The 17,600-nt window shown below is 36.4% G+C and overlaps 1 protein-coding gene across 1 annotated transcript; it reads left to right on the forward strand.

Annotated features, from left to right (window-relative positions):
* The first annotated feature begins 118 nt into the window (after positions 1 to 118).
* Positions 119 to 16,415, forward strand: LOC108672980 (ceramide synthase 6-like). The gene is made up of 3 exons (XM_018160748.2): positions 119 to 233; positions 12,243 to 12,427; positions 12,692 to 16,415. Exon 3 carries the CDS (start codon positions 13,147 to 13,149, stop codon positions 14,233 to 14,235), a length of 1,089 nt encoding a protein of 362 aa, XP_018016237.1. The 5' UTR covers positions 119 to 233; positions 12,243 to 12,427; positions 12,692 to 13,146; the 3' UTR covers positions 14,236 to 16,415.
* Positions 16,416 to 17,600: the final 1,185 nt, after the last annotated feature.

Raw genomic sequence — 17,600 nt, forward strand, 5'->3', positions numbered from 1 at the left:
CGCCGATGGCCTGATTTCGTGGAAAGGAATATTTATCTCAGTCTCCGCTCGCGTGACTCGTGCCGCATGGATTCTCGTTCTCTAGTCCCGACCCGCTGCAGCCGCAGTGAAGCTCCAGTCGTGGTCTGAGTTGGTGGTGCAGTGTTGGGCGCTAGAAATTCTATGTAAACAAACTCCAAAGACCGAGCAATAACCTCGGAATCTGAAGTGTCAGGTGTCGATAAATATCACAGGTAAATATTTCTAATTGCCTAATTATTGCTATTCGGATGAAATTACTTACTTTGCCCTCGCGGCTCGCCCAGTACTCAAGTAGCCACTTGCGCTTCGAGGGTTGATCTGGATAATTGATGAACCCTCTAACTAAATTTAGAAAAGGGCCATAACGCCCTTTAATGCTACTTGATGACAACTGTAATTTAAAATTTGCTACACTCTAGTAACACGATAACGTGCCGTGTTGAAGATTAGGATCGGTAAATAAATCCGATTGAGCTTGTCTGAATCATCTGTGTTCCAGCGTCATGGACCATCGTGTAGCGATTCTGACAACTAATTTTGGATTACTACAATACAGTATTCAGTGAATACAGAGCAAAATGTTTTTAAACTGCTTTACTGCAATGTTTGCGTGATTTGGTATTTCAGTCCCTAATTTTAATCTTTTAGGTTAAACGTTCGCTAGAACATTCGTTGTTATTTTACCAATTTGAATTCTTCGAACTAGAGGTGCGTTAGAACTTCACCTTTTAGCATTTCTCCTAGATTAGATTATGACCGTTAATTAATCTGATTGTAAATTTATAAAATACCATTTGGATACTGATATATCTATACTTCTGTATGTATTAGTGTAGGCAGGCAGAATTTCTTCTCTTAAGCAAGTTAATTAGTTTTATTTATTCGCTTCTTGTTAGTTTTTTTAATAAAAAAATTCCCATACATACTTCTGTATGTATGGGAATTTCTCATGCATTTCTTTGAAGATACTCCGTTTTTACGCGTGCGATATGTAAGTATATTTTTGAAGCATTAAAATTACCGCTATGGTCAAATGCTAAACTAGCCTAACCTCCATTGAGCTACGCTCGACATCGCCGCAGCTATACTTTCAGAAAAAAGTTAAGAGATCGTAAGTTCATCAGTCAATCATTGACGGCCTTTCAAGCAAAATCCACCAATCATAGACAAGAAAATAGAGCATAAGTACTTACGTTCACTTAGCGAGTTTTGAAAGTATGGCCCCAGGTCGGTTATCATTACATGTGTTCGGACGCGTCCGTTAATGTTAGGATTGATATGAATTCTTGGATTAAGATAAATTTTGACGGCAAATGAATTACTTTTAATTAAAATCAGCGCTGGCAGTACATGAATAACTTTTTTTATAAGCTTTTCCTCGACCGATATTGCAATATAGGAATCTACTACGAGTAACTAATGTTTATCTCTAAAAACTTCGCAAAGAATGGCTTTAGTTCTCCCTGATAAGAGAATAGCTAACAAGCGTAAGGCTGAGATTGATCTTGTTGTTTCAGGAAGAAATGAATTGCTAATCCTGGCAAAGTAAGGTTTGTAAACGTGTCAGAGAATTTATTAAAGATGAATGGGAGTGTAGTATAAAGCAGCTTTATTTGTTGAGAGAGCCAAACCTCCTCTGAAGGAAGTTCTATAAATAGCGCCCTATTCGAAGTCTTTTTCGAAGTGCGCCTCAATTAAATATTTTAATTATATTTATATGTTTTCTGCAACTGTAAAACCATAAATCTTTGATTCAAGAATTTCATCCTGCTTTATCATCATATTAAATATTATTTCTGACAATATGTTGCTGCCTAATCCAAAATTCTATGTTGAACATCATTAGTCATGAAATTTACGCCAATAAGAAAAATATATCTTAAGTTTATAAATTTCACTTATACGTTAACAAGAAAATGCAAGTAAAATTATCATCAGATAAGTACGGTAATCATAGGCAAACGATAGATAACGCCATCTCCAATGCCTAATAGCGCCATACGGGCTCTGATTCCTTTTCCAATTCTGAGACCGTGCTATCAGAAATAGATAAGAGTTTGTTACTCCGTACGCCAATCACTGATGGCTCCTCAAGCTAAACCCACCAATCACAGACTAGAGACCGGCCGCTACGTGTACTTAGGCCGCTACGTGTACTTGAGCGAGTTATGATAATACGCCCTCGTTTCTTACGATGCTTGCAGGAAATACCATATATAATAATGTTACGACTTGTTACATGGACTTCGTGTTACTATTAAATATTGTTACTATTAAATATATTATTTAATAAGTGATGCAGTCAACATGCAACCTCAGATCTAGTATGTCGTTGTGTGCCAATAATAACCTAATTAATTACCTAATTCAATAACCAATATGAGCCTAATTAATTACTTTTGATTACATAATTAAAGAACCAATAAGAACCTAATTAATTACCTTTAATTACTTAATTAAAGAACCAATAATAACCTAATTAATTGCATTTAATTACCTATTTAAAGAACCAATAATGACCTAATTAATAACCTTTATTTACCTAATTGAAGAACCAATAATAACCTTATTAATTACCTTAAATCGCCTAATTAAAGAACCAATAATAACCTAACAAACTACCTATAATTGCATAATTAAAGAACCAATAAAAACCTAATTAATTACCTTTAATTGCCTAATTAATTAATTAATTAGGTTATTGTTGTAATTAAGCGCCTCTAAAAGACATAGCTTTATTAAGCCTAATTAAGCTATGAACCGCTTCTGAAAAATACATCTGTGGCTAGTAATGCACTCTTGAGAGCAAATCTTCAAACGAAAGTTGAATGTTTCACTACATCTATACGTAAACAACGAGCGAGTATAAGCTGGTGTGTGTCAACATTGTGTGAATACAATACAATGTTCGTCAACAATGGGCAAGTAAAATTCCACGTACGTTATAATAGTGTGCAAATAAAAGCTAAAACTCATGAACGTAGGTGCTTCATAAGCATGTGATTGCATATACATGACGATGTATGGATATCTTACATGCATTTGCACATTTTCATTAATTCGGTATGTCATTTCGTGAAGCTGTTATAATTGACTCCCATTCCTATAATTAATTTTAAAAAACGACGCTTATATTGTGCTTCAATAAAGTATAGAAAAGTTCATTGTATTTCTCTCCCCCTTAATAAAATTTAGCCACATGTCTGGGCTAATAAATTGAAATTAAATTCATGTATATCTTTTTCGCCCCCTTTTGTTCCTCAACGTTCCCATAACACCAGGGGCGTTCGATTAAACTTAACAACGGTTCGTTTAGAAATAGAAAAAAACGGTACCGTTTTTAATTGTGTCAAATATTTTAATGAATTGCCAGATGAGTTCAAAGAAGATTGCTTCAAAGTATTTTTGAAAATAGAATTACGTGATTTTATCCTTAATTAACCAGTATTAATTTGATTTAGACTATCCTGTAATTTTTAAGCACTTTGGCTACATGTTTTTAGTTGTACCGTGTTTTACTCAGTGTAATGTTAGTATTGCCTCTTTTATGCTGATGTTTTTTTTTATTATGACATGTGGTTATCAGTTTTCTTACGGCTTTTGTCAATGGGTGTGATTATTTTTAAAAAATGTCACTTATTTGTTCTCATCGTCATCTTATTATCATTAGAATAGAGTTTTATACCTATTATATTGCCGGCGAAGCTTTCTTTAGCTTATATGGGCATTCACTTGGAAGCCTTGCTATTTTATTTCACGTTTCTTATATATTTCATTGTAACGTGTTTCCCAGTGTGAATAAATAAATCAAATCAATAAATCAATTCAGAAATGAACGAGATGGAACTTCGAACTACTCATGACTTATACAAGGTCCCAGAAGGATTACTAGAATTTGAAACAAGAACCAACACCAGGGGCCACGGCTATAAACTAAAAAAACAGCGTTGTAACACATCCACGCGACAACATTTCTTCTCGCTGCGAGTCACCGACATGTGGAACAGCCTCCCCGATAGCATCGTTGAAGCTCCGAGTATGAACATCTTCAAAAACAGACTAGACGAAGCTATGCAGGAGCATATGTTCAGTCTTAAAATGCCTAGCAAATTACGGACCAGGCAATAATTAAGTCCAGCAGCTATCTCAATCAATCGTCAGCTATGGAAAGATCGGGTTCCAAAGGCCGGATCCCTTGTGAATCAAGTCACGAAAAGTTCAAGAATCGGCAAGAGGCCATGGGCCTATTTCTTCAGCGCCGACACTTCTATTCTATTCTAACTGTTAAAGCTAAGGATAATACTATTCGATAAGACTACAGCGCATTCAAATTATCAGTATATGTGACAATATATAAAGGGAAAAGTAACAACTTTCTACTAAAACATTTTAAAGAAGCTTCTACTCCATGTAAGAAAGTATTCATTGCAATTGAGCTTGAAACAAAAATTAAAATTGTAAAACACCGGTATATCTGTCGCAGTCTATCGTACGGAAATTCAAATACCATATTAATCATTAATTGCAAAATAAGGAACTGGAATTCTCTCGAAACATGAAAATGAATTACTAAATGTACCACGAGGAAAGTACTGTAGCTTTCGGTCTGATTCGAAAAGTACATCGGAATCAAGTCACGAAAAGTCACGAAGTTTACTTGTGAATCAAGTCACGAAAAGTACAAAAATCGGCAACAGGCCATGGGCCTATTTCTTCCGTGCCGACAATTCTATTCTATTTTATTCTGTTATATTCTATTGTATTGTATTCTATTCTAGTCTATTCTATTCTATTTTATACTATTCTATTTTATTCTATTCTATTTTATTCTACTCTATTCTATTTTATTTCTATTTCCATTCCGTTCCATTCTATTCCATTGTATTATATTCTAACAGAAGAAAAAAGAACGAAAGCACAGCCACAGCGTACGCGAGTCGGTGATGCTCCGTTTGCTGGTCCAGCTCGTACGGTGACGCCGCGTGTGGTGGCCCGCTATGCTGGTAATTTGCCTGTGCATGTGCCGTGACTAGCTGCCGTGGAGCATTTAACGTGTGTCCTTACTTAATGTTATACTCCTTACCCAACGCTGTACTACTTACCCAACGCTGTACTACTTACCCAACGCTGTACTACTTTCTCAACGTCAAACGGCATTACCCAACGCTGTATTTCTTACTCGACGTTATACGGCATTACCGAACGCTATCTTGCTTACCCATTTTTTATACGTCTTATCCTACGTTATACGTCTTATCCTACGTTATACATCTTATCCTACGTTATACGTCTTATCCTACGTTATACGTCTTATCCTACGTTAGACGTCTTTTCCCAACGTTATAGTCCTTGCTACACGTTGTACGTCTTTACACCAAAGCTGTGCGTCCGTTCTCAACGTTGTATGCCCTTTCTCGGCCCTGTACCTCCTTGCTCAACGTTGTATGCCTCTAGAACGTTACTCGCCGGTCGAACGTTGTACGCCTTAAACCGTTACTATCTTCCACAACATTGTACAACGCTAGAATGTTGCTTGTCTCTAGATCGCTGCGCATTTCTAGAACGTACGTTGCGCGCCTCTTTAACTCGATACGTACCGCCTGACATGAGTAACCGGAGCAATATTAGTAGTATATTAATATTACTAATACAATATAATAATTTTAGTATTATTTATAATATTAGTAACCTGAGCAATATTGTCACGCGCCTACTTCCCAAAAAGGAGACGTTCTAGTGAGCGCAAAATGACTTGCACTGATGGTTGCCGCCACGTACGACAACTTTAAAATGTTCTCTGTTGCGTACAAACGTCCTCAGGTTGCTACACGCAATAGTTTACGTATAATTTGCCGCCACGTACGACAACTTTAAAATGTTCTCTGTTGCGTACAAACGTCCTCAGGTTGCTACACTCAATAGTTTACGTATAATTTGCCGCCACGTACGACAACTTTAAAATGTTCTCTGTTGCGTACAAACGTCCTCAGGTTGCTACACTCGATAGTTTACGTATAATTTAAGTTGAAAGTTACTTTAAAATGTTCTCTGTTGCGTACAAACGTCCTCAGGTTGCTACATTCAATAGTTTACGTATAATTTAAGTTGAAACTTATGTATCCGGAGAGTGACATACGGCTTTAGAGGGATAACGTTGCGCTGCTCCAGAACGTGTCTCTTTTCGTCTCGTTTTCCGAAATGACTTGCATGCTTTCAGTTAAGGTGTAATTTCCCATACATTAACTTGCGCAGCATATAAATGCTCCCCTTGTGCACTATTTAAATGGTCGCCTTGTACACTATTTAAATGGTCACCTTGCGCACTATTTAAATGATCGCTTGGGCACTATTTGAATGACCGCTTTCCACACTATTTAAATGTCTGTCTTACGCCTATTTAAGTGGCCTTCTTACAAACTGTTTTATGTAGCGCTGGCAAATAAAAAAAATTTCAGTTTTTTTAATTTATTTGGAGCTCAGTAAACACCGTGTCTTGATTTAGAAGCTTCACTGGTGCAAAAAATCTGCTTGCATAAAGTTAGCTCTTTTGTTCTATTATTGAGCTGAAGTGCCTTTTGCCAGCAGCAACCTTTAAGTTGATTGATTATATTGATTGAATCTTTATTTATCATTCCTCGTTATCAACGTTCCACTTCGATTCAATATTTAATCCTGCACCACAGTAAGAATGTGAATAAACAATAAAGTTCACTACTTATCTCAACTTTAAATCTTTCACTAAAAAGAGTCTATTTCAGATCATAACTGCCGAAACTCAAGCAAACTTTTCGATAAACTTATTTTCCTTTGTTTTCTAACCTGTAAATTTTGTTGTTATTTAGCATTCAAGCCAACAAAATAGGCCAATAGATTTAGATAGAAATTTGTATTTGGTCGCTTAAGATCAATTAATTGAACTCTAATTAAAGGCATTTTAGGTCTATGTATTTGACTTGTGCACTTATAAAATTAATGGATAATATTATACATTATAGCGACAAAGTTTTATACCACAACACTAGCTTATAGTGCTGACGTAGCACTGATATGCTCCTGACAGGTCAGGATGACTCACACGAAGGAAAAAAGTACATAGAAATTTAGACAGAGTCACACTCATTTCTCTGACTGGTGTCTAGGGAGAGGTTCTCAGCCAGGCGCTGGTCTGGGTCTAATTGAAGACATTTGGGTCTATGTGGCTGACTGATGTCTAGGGAGAGGTTCTCAGCCAGGCGTTGGTCTGGGTCCAATTGAAGACCCTTGGGTCTACGTGGCTGACTGATGTATAAGGAGAGGTTCTCAGCCAGGCGCTGGTCTAGGTCTAATTGAAGACATTTGGGTCTATGTGGCTGACTGATGTCTAGGGAGAGGTTCTTAGCCAGGCGCTGGTCTGGGTCTAATTGAAGACATTTGGGTCTATGTGGCTGACTGATAACTAGGGAGAGGTTCTTAGCCAGGCGCTGGTCTGGGTCTAATTGAAGACATTTGGGTCTATGTGGCTGACTGATGTCTATGGAGAAGTTCTCAGCCAGACGCTGGTCTGGGTCTAATTGAAGACATTTGGGTCTATGTGGCTGACTGATGTATAGGGAGAGGTTCTCAGCCAGGCGCTGGTCTGGGTCTAATTATTGAATAAGACCCTTGGGTCTATGTGGCTGAATGCTTCAGTAATTCCCTCATTGTACGCGTTAAAGCCCTCACGAGGGCAGACGTTCGCATATGCACGCATGAGTAGCTCTTGTGTTTGTATAAAAAACTTTATTCATGATTAATAATAAGCTTTTTTTATGATTCATGATGAGCTTTTTTCATGATTCATGATGAGCTTTTTTCATGATTCATGATGAGCTTTTTTCATGATTCATGAAAAGCTTTTTCATGATTCATGAAACGCTTTTTCATGATTCATGAAAAGCTTTTTTCATGATTTAGATTTTAATTTTTATTATTGCGTATTACAATTTCATTTCGATCCTGGATCTATAAGGCATCATCAAACCTAGAAACCAAGGTATCATTTTGGTTGAAACTTTAAAATCTTTTTAAATGATCGAAAACTTAATTTGGGCCTCTTAAGATTTATCTGATCACTCAAATTGCACTTTAATCACCACTAATTTTACTTCAGTCACGAATTGCATCACTAATCTTGCCTCAGTCACGAATTACATCACTAATCTTACCTCAGTCAAGAATTACATCACTAATCTTACCTCAGTAAAGAATTACATCACTAATCTTACCTCAGTAAAGAATTACATCACTAATCTTACCTCAGTCAAAAATTACATCAATAATCTTACCTCAGTCAAGAATTACATCACTAATCTTGCTTCAGTCAAGAATTACATCACTAATCTTGCCTCAGTCAAGAATTACATCACTAATCTTGCCTCAGTCAAGAATTCTATCACTAATCTTACCTCAGTCAAGAATTACATCACTAATCTTACCTCAGTCAAGAATTACATCACTAATCTTGCCTCAGTCAAGAATTATAATTTGATTTTTAACTTTTTTTATGTTAGTCGTTAAGCAACAATCGATGTCATAGACAAGTTATGTACGCTAATGTTGGTTAAGTATGTGTATGGTGTGTAGTCACTGTGTTGGCATCTGTGTCGAGTGTGTGGTTGTGTTCGTATCGACTGTGCAATGTGTGAATTTTTCCTTATTGAGCAGTTATTATTTATTCAGTTAATTTGATGTTTATATTAATTCAGTTAATATAATGTTATTGTTATTCAGTTATTGTCAATTCAGTAATTCCCTTATTGTACGCGCTAAAGCCCTCCCGTGTTAATATAATAAATAATCATTAAAGATTAATAATTAACATAATAATATTATGTCTAATTATGAAGCTGTGCGTGACATTAAACTATGAAACTGAAATAACATGTCTGATTTATTTCTACCACATGCTTATTCTTAGATTATCCATTCATAGCATATGGACCTTCAACGCTGCATAATTCAGGGGATTCAATTTATCGTATTTCATGATCCATTTTAACCTCAATCAAACGAAGCCTAAAATCGGTGTGGCGCGAACGCTGTACAGATTTTCACTTACCGAATAGTACCTTTATTTTTCGTATCCTTTTTTTAGCAATTAGTTGTTACAATATTAGTGCTCACGTCGTTCTGAAAAATTTCCCGTTTTTTTAACAAAAGTACTGAAAGAAAAATCGTCAATCATATATGTAGCGATCGTGTCAATCAATACCTAGCGACCATGTCAATATGTAGCGACCGTGTCAATCAAAATGTAGCGACAGTGTCAATCACTATGTAGTGACAGTTTCAATCTATATGTAGCGACCGCGTCAATCAAAATGTAGTGACAGTGTCAATCAATATGTAGCGACAGTGTCAATCAATATGTAGCGACAGTGTCAATCAAATGTAGCGACAGTGTCAATCAATATGTAGCGACAGTGTCAATCAATATGTAGTGAGAGTGTCAATCAATATGTAGCGACAGTGTCAATCAATATGTAGCGACCGTGTCAATCACTATGTAGCGACAGTGTCAATCAATATGTAGCGAGAGTGTCAATCAATATGTAGCGACCGTGTCAATCAATATGTAGTGACAGTGTCAATCAATATGCAGCTACATTAAATGTAGATTACATATATATGTAAATTATAGCTACATAATATGTAGCTACAGATATGTGTCAAAATGTAGCGACAGTGTCAATCAATAAGCAGTGACAGTGTCCATCAATATGTAGCGTCAGTAGCGACCGTGTTAATCAATCTGTAGCTACAGTGTCAATCAATATGTAGCGTCAGTAGCGACCGTATCAATCAATGTGTAGTGACAGTGACAAGCGTATTAGCATAACTTCCGTACCCACACGTTTAACTTAGCATACAAAAATGCTCCTAAATATAGTCCAGCATGTGGGGGGGGGTGTCGTAGGAGAGGGGGGCGTGTCGCCGTGCATATTATTTCTGACCTCACCCAGAAAAATCAATGAGACTTTGAACAAATAGCGATGCATTATTGCCCTTATGTCGGTCATCAGCACCCAGTTCAGCCCAAGAGAAGGACGTATCAGTGTTACACGCAGCAAGTGTTTTTTTTTTGACAATTTGACCCATCAGGTTTTGTGAGTGCGTGGCCCAGCAATTTATTTCTGACCTCACCTGCTGCATCGACCGTCCGCTGATCGATTACTTAGTGTGCTGTGCATGTGGTTGATATGGGGCGTGGCATGTAGTGAAATATGGTGCATGTAGTGCAACATGGTACACCGTTCTTAATTATATATGTGTGTGTAGGTACAGGTAATTAACATAACATAACATAGTGCTGTCGGCGCTGAAGTGTAGGCCTGATGTGGCCTGTCGCCGATACTTTTACTTTTCGTGCCTTGTTCACAGAAGATCTAAAATCGTGTCATTTGACAGGATCTTTTCAGGACTGACGATAGTTTGAAATTGCTACTAGACTTCCACCGGGTTCGATATGGTGCTAGGCATTTCAAATCTGAACATATATTTTCCCATAGCTTTATCTAGTCTGTTCTTGAAAGCGTTCATGTATACTTCGAGCGCCAACGATGTAATCGGGGAGGCTATTCCACATGTCGGTGACTCGAAGCGAGAAGAAATGTTGTCGCATGGATGTGTTACAACGCAGTTTTTTTAGATTACAGCCGTGGCCCCTGGTGTTGGTTCTTGTTTTAAATTCTACTAATCCTTCTGGGACCTTGTATAAGCCATGAGTATATTTGTATACTTCAATGAGTTCCCCACGCAGACGTCGATAACTGAGGCTTGGAAGCTTCATAATCTTTAATCTTTCCTCATACTGTAGGACCTGCCTTTCAAGCCTGGAATTATCCTTGTTGCACGTACCTTCACATAAACAGTACTCTGAAAATTTTATGTATTTTAAAACCATGCGCTTAAATGAACATGCGCATGAAATAATGCTGACCAACTCCATGCGTTCCCATGAGCGAGACGAGATGCTCTCGAACAGTCATACGAGATAGTGGAGAGATAACGAGCGTTTATCTCACAATCAATCACCAGCGTAATCGTTGTGCAGTCACTTCGTTACAATGCTGAGCGCTCTTACATAGATGCTTCTCAAGTGTTTACTTTAGTATGTCTTTCATTTATTTTTAGTTAGTGCATTTGTACTAACAATATTATTTATTAGTTTTACGAATCATTTTTGGATTTTGTACTGAAACATTTCTTATGGAGCTTATATTTTTGGATTGTATGGTAAGTTGAGAAATGGTACGGGCGGTTCCATACGTGGAGCTTACAAAATTATATATTGCTTGTCTCTAAAGACAGCGTATCAGGAATTTATCCTATAATGTGAAACGTAAAATATGTGTCTGTAATATTTAAGATGTAGGGAGATTTTTCTATGGTCCTCTGAACCTAAATTGTCTGGCTTCTCAACTTAATATCTTAAACGGTGCCGTCTGCTAATAAAGCTTCTTTTGAATTGACGTTTCACGATTTAATCGTTGAATTATTCTACGAATGGCGTTTATCTTTAAGTTGAATCGTGTTGTAATTCGAAAGCATAACTGCTTACATTTATTTAGAAATATTTGTTATAACTCTTCAATTGATATTACATATATTTACTGATATTACAGATATTGTATAGGTAGCTGATATTCCAGTGACTCTTAATGAAATTAGTTTAATGACTCGTGCAATAAAATGATTTATGACTTATAATGTTATAATATGATTACAACATATATAATTTAATATTAATATTACATTAATATTATTATTATTATTATTATTAATTATAACTATTATTAAATATTATTAATATAACACATATAATGTTATAAAATGAGTTTAATGAATTATTGCAATTAGTTTAATAGTTTACTACCTCAGATAAATAAATAGTAACCTGTCACTACAATGGGCGGAGGCGGTTTAAAGATTTTTAACTATTCTGCTAATTATTCTTATCGCAATGAAATTCACTGTAATATTATGTTGAAAACTAAAAATATTTTCTCATAATATTCTGCTCACAATATTTTGCGTAATGCCGATCTTGATTCAATTATTCATTCTTCTCAAAAACCTATATTAATCGCCTCTAAATTCGACTCATGATAACGTTTCTATCATTCCGGTTGTAGTTCAATTCATATTTCCACTCGTGGTTTTATTCATAAAGCAACACTAACTTTAATATTGTTTTTTCGCAGGATCTTGTGTGATTGTAAACCACGTCATTTATCAACTCCTGCAAAACTTCAATTCAACTTCAATTGTTGCGCTGCCACACTCGCTTCAGAAGACTTACTCCAACCGTGTCATCACTCACAAGATCTGAATTTAATATGAACTTGAATTCCGTATTTCCATGAAGAATTTTCACTGAAAATTTTGAGTAAGTGTAAGCCCTGGATGGTATCCATTATTTTAGTTATAAAAATTCAATGCATTCAATTTACGTCTTGATATTTCTCCGTCTAACGTTCTCTGTTTATTGTCATGAAGAGGCATATAATGATGAAAATCTTTGTAATTCCAAATAGAAATTTTACCAATTATCTGCCATAATATTAATAGAAACTACTTGTATTTCTGTTATTTGTACACAAAAATCACAATTCCATTCAATGCATTTGACTTTCGTTATTTTTGTCCTCAGATGCTTTTAATGCGGCAAATTTTTCGGCGTCTGTCAGCTTCGAAGGATGACGACTTCTCCTATCTAGCCTTCCACACATCTGGAAATTTTATTCTTTCATGACAGACTCCATTGATCATAGCGGGAAACCTTCAATAGAAGCTTAAATCAAGACTAATGAAGATGAAAACTTAATGGTGAACTAACTTGCTTACTACATCGTCGAAGAAGATATTTGACAGAAGTGTTCGTAAAATACTGTTGTACAATTATTTTATTTGTAGATACCAATCAATTTCTCGTCACTTCCTCTCGTGACTTAATGCTTAGCTTAAAATTTTATTAGGCCGTCACGACTATTTTGGAGTTTTTCTCAAGAACACATATTCAGAACATTGTTTTAATTACCTTGAAGAACATATTTCTGGGTTTTGGTATTGCTGGTCGCTTCTGGCGACACTACACATTCAATCATCATGGATCTTTACATCGCATTTTGGGATAAAAACTTTTGGCTTCCTACAGGTTATTCATGGGACGACCTTGACCCTCAGAAAACCAACAAACCTTTTCCAAACTCTGGAGATCTGTGGGTATATCCTTTTATTTTCGCTGGATTTTGCGTGTTTCTAAAATATTGTATTTTGATTCCGTTTGTCTTCGTACCCTTAGGGAAGAGACTTAAAATTCGTTCTCAGCCTTACAGACATCCTCCTCACAACTCAATCCTAGACCAAGTCTACAAGAAGTTCAGGTCTAGGGCTCCTCATCCTGTCATCGAAGAGCACGCCAAAAAGCTAGGCTGGACCAATCGCCAAGTAGACCGTTGGCTGCGCCAGAAAACCGTATCCCAACAGGCAACTACCATGGAAAAGTACATCGACTGTGCCTGGCAGCTCGTATACTACGTAGGCTTTTGCATTACTGGCATCGTGGTACTACACGATAAACCGTGGCTCTATGATGTCAGACATTGTTGGTACAGTTTTCCGATGCAGTTTCCACAATCGGAACTGTGGTGGTATTACATGGTCGCCTTAGGCTTCTATTGGTGTCAGACAGCAACGCACTTCATGCAACCTCGCAGACACGACTCTGCGCATATGCTTTGTCATCACATCGTTACAATTCTGCTAACATCTTTGTCTTGGGTTTGTAATTTCGTGAGGATAGGCTCGCTAATTCTCTTTTTGCACGAGTGCGCTGATATTCCATTGCTGATTGCAAAAATCTGCGGCTATTGCAAGAGACCTTCTCTCATGGACAAGTGGTTTGTCGTATTTGTCATCTTATGGATCGTCACAAGGTTAGGTATTTTCCCACTACGTCTCATACGCAGCACGTTATTTGAAGCTCACGTGCAAGAAGACAAGTTTTATCCCGTCTACTATTTGTTCAACGGCTTGATATTGTCGATATTTTTTATGCATCTCATTTGGACGTACAACATCCTGCAGGTTATAGCTAGAAAGTTTTCATCCGACCACATTTCGGACGTGAGGTCATCAGCTAGCGAGATATCCAGCGATGATGTTGCTTATCCTGCGACCAAGAAAAAAGAGTGACGCGACTCTAGCTTGTCTCAAGTTTTATTATGTGCCTGTTTAACAAATTTTTATGTTTTTTGCCTACACTGCTGCTAGTTACTCATTTAAAGTGCCTATGGATGTTTATATTTAGAATGTCAAATTTTTCGCGTTTTAGTTGCTTTTCTTATGCCTCATATCCATTTTTAAGATGCAAGTGTTTTCCTAGTGAAGAATCTATGATGGCGACTTTCAATATCTTAGGGATTTTGAATAAGGAAATATTAAGGTGGACTCAAATCACTCAATGTTAGAATAATTAATTTCACTCATGCTGGCCACATCACAATTGATAAATTTTTCTTATTGAACTCATTCTTGGTGCTTCTAATAAGCCAGATTTCAAGAGCGATTTGAAGTATCACAAGATTAATATATTCTTATTGTGTAACCAAGATGATGCAGACCCGCAAAATAGTGTTATAATAGTGGTGGAAAGTTCGAAAATCTGGTACCAGGATATTCGTTTTGATAACAGATTAGTTGTTGAGATTTTATAACCCTAAAAGAACTGCTACGGTCACTATCGTTGGAAAGTCAGGAAATTTTGTAATAGTGTATCATGTTGACCTATAAGATATACGTTAAATCAACACAGAGGGAAAGTTTAGAAGTCTTCGTAACACGTTGCAGCTGCTGTATGAAACGGTCGAATTCCGTCCACTGTCGACGTAATCCCGTTGCTCTTTTCACATTAGTACTGTATTGATTGTTTCATTCATTATTACATAATTGTATTAAAATGAATGAATACAATTACTCGACAGGATTGTCGAACTGTAGCATGTATGTATGTAGTCTATTTAATTCACCTCTAATTTTTATCATTTAAGTGAACACTCAAATACTTTTAACTTAGTAGGCCTATAACGTTCTGCCTTACGTGATCCCAAAGCGATTCCTGTACTCGACATTCCACAGCAACCATGATAAACATACTACCCGGATGATATAAATGATATACGTTCATTGATTATTCTTGATTTTTATTGCTTTTAAGCGGTATTAAATTTACACCTGATGCTGGCCAGGAATTTCAACCCTGAGATTCTTTTAGATCCTCGTGTAGCTTTTATTGTCACTTGAAATTTGTTTATTGCAAAAATTTTTTTGAATCTATCATTTTCCCATAATATTAGGTAGATTGTGCCTGCTTTTATCACTTTGATTATTGAGGTAAACCACTGCAATTTAAATTGGTCTGATGTCAACCATGGAGTAGTTGACCACCATTGAGGCTCGTATAGGTATTCTTTGCACCATTTTCTTCGTTCACTGCTACCATTAAAAGTGATTTCGATGTTCACTATATATTACGGTTGTTGAATTTGGTACACTCTTCGATCCCTGATGGTCGACACAACATGTGCGTTATTTTAAAAATAAGGTTGCCTTCTAAAATTTTCACGTAAATTGTAACCATTGTATTTAATTCAGAAAAAACGCAATATTTTGAGACCTCGTAATATTGGTCAATTTAAAATAACAATTCAATGCAGCTGCGCTCTAAAAGCCATTTTTATAACAAATAATTTTTAACGTTTATTGATTTAGCTGTTGATAAATCGAATGACGAATTTTAACGCACAACGGAATATACATCATATTTAACGTAAAGCGCAACGAATTCGAATTAATATTTTGTATATTTTGGTTTACCGTAATTTCAACCAAACTTTGTTTTCACGCTACAGAATAGACAATTTGTTCCGTTAAAAGTTGAAGTTTTAGCTTATATGAGTCGTTAGCTAATGTTTCAGTTCAGTGTAAAGGATATGTTACTGAAATGGTTGTGCTAGGTTAGTGGTTTATTGGTTTCATTTGAACTTGACACCTTTCGGTTTTGCATTAATAATAATTGTGGAAAATTTCGAGCTTTCATATAAAAACAATAATAATTTTATTTCTATGCAGATATAATGTTTTTTTATTTCTATGCAATTTCAAGGTTTTGAGATCATTTAAGAACTATGACAATGTATGGATCTACTGTTGGTATTTTAGAAAGAAGCCTGCAAACCCGGTAGTTTTAATTCATCAACTGAGCTCGTCGCAACGCTTTATTTATATTTTTTTAATGGTGCCTTATTTCACTTTTACCGGTTGTTTTTGAAAATTTTGTGTACTGCAGAACGCTTAATAAATATTGTGTCACAATATATATATATTTTATTAACATTTTCATTTTTTTGTACACCGATTAGGTATAGTAATATTTTCAGAAATGGCCATCGTTAATGTCATTTGACCTTAAGAAATTACGCGTCTCACTCGATTGGTCAATTAAAATTGTGTAGCTACACTTTTGATAAAAATAATTGAATGTTCCTCGCATGTTCACGGTTTGCTCAGAAGTTCATTGTCGGTACCAAGTAATAATACAAACGTAGGTAGTAATAAATTTATGATCGTAGAGCTCAGGAATTTTATAATTATTCGGATAACAAAAAAAATATATAACTCGGTACTCACTGCACAGTGAGTGACAGAGAGTGCATTTTTCCGTCGACGAAAACGTGAAGTCACGGACAGACGGACGGACATGACAAGCACAATAGGGCATTTGTTCCATAAATGAACTAGAAAGCGTTTTGCATACCTTGTATAAGAAAGAAGCTACGTGGTGAATGGCGAGAAGATAAACTCGCTCAGTCCTGTGTGACTGAGAACGACGCAGGAAATCCGTTTCCGTTACTTTGGTTCCTTTCGTCTAAAATGACCAGCTTAATCAATTTTGGCCAACGCATTGTGGAATGTGGCTACTTCTTCTGGAATGTTATCGCTTGTAATGATGGTGAGCTGGAAAAACTAGAGGTTGAACAAAAAAATATAACTGGTACTCACTGCCGTGAGTGACTGAGCGCGCATTTTCTCGTCGACGAAAACGTAGAGTCACGGACGGACGGACATGACGCGCACAATAGCGCCTTTTCTTTACATAAATGAGAAAATGCGCTAAAAATATCCAAACTGGCAATTGGAGCCCCCTAATGGATTGCAGTGTTGGCTTTGAGAAGAGATATGGGATGGAGCACGTTTACAGAGAGAACGATGAAAGCAACATTGAGATACAACAGTGAATGGATGATGAATTTTGGCGCGCGAAAGATGTACCTGTGAAACATGTGAAGGATAAGCAAATGGGACTTATGGGAGCGTTTACAACTCAATGCACAACAGACTAAGTGATGAATGATTATATTGACTATGGATATTAGAATGCATCACAATTAACAGGCCATAGGGCTTAACTGGGATAGTATCGGATGTTGAAGAGTGGAACAAAGAAATAGAGAAGAGAGTTAAATGTGTTGTTTGAGAGCAAGAAAGCAAGGAATAAAAAG

Source organism: Hyalella azteca, unplaced genomic scaffold, assembly GCF_000764305.2.
Source record: "Hyalella azteca isolate HAZT.00-mixed unplaced genomic scaffold, Hazt_2.0.2 contig8360, whole genome shotgun sequence".
Taxonomy (NCBI): Eukaryota; Metazoa; Arthropoda; class Malacostraca; order Amphipoda; family Hyalellidae; genus Hyalella; species Hyalella azteca.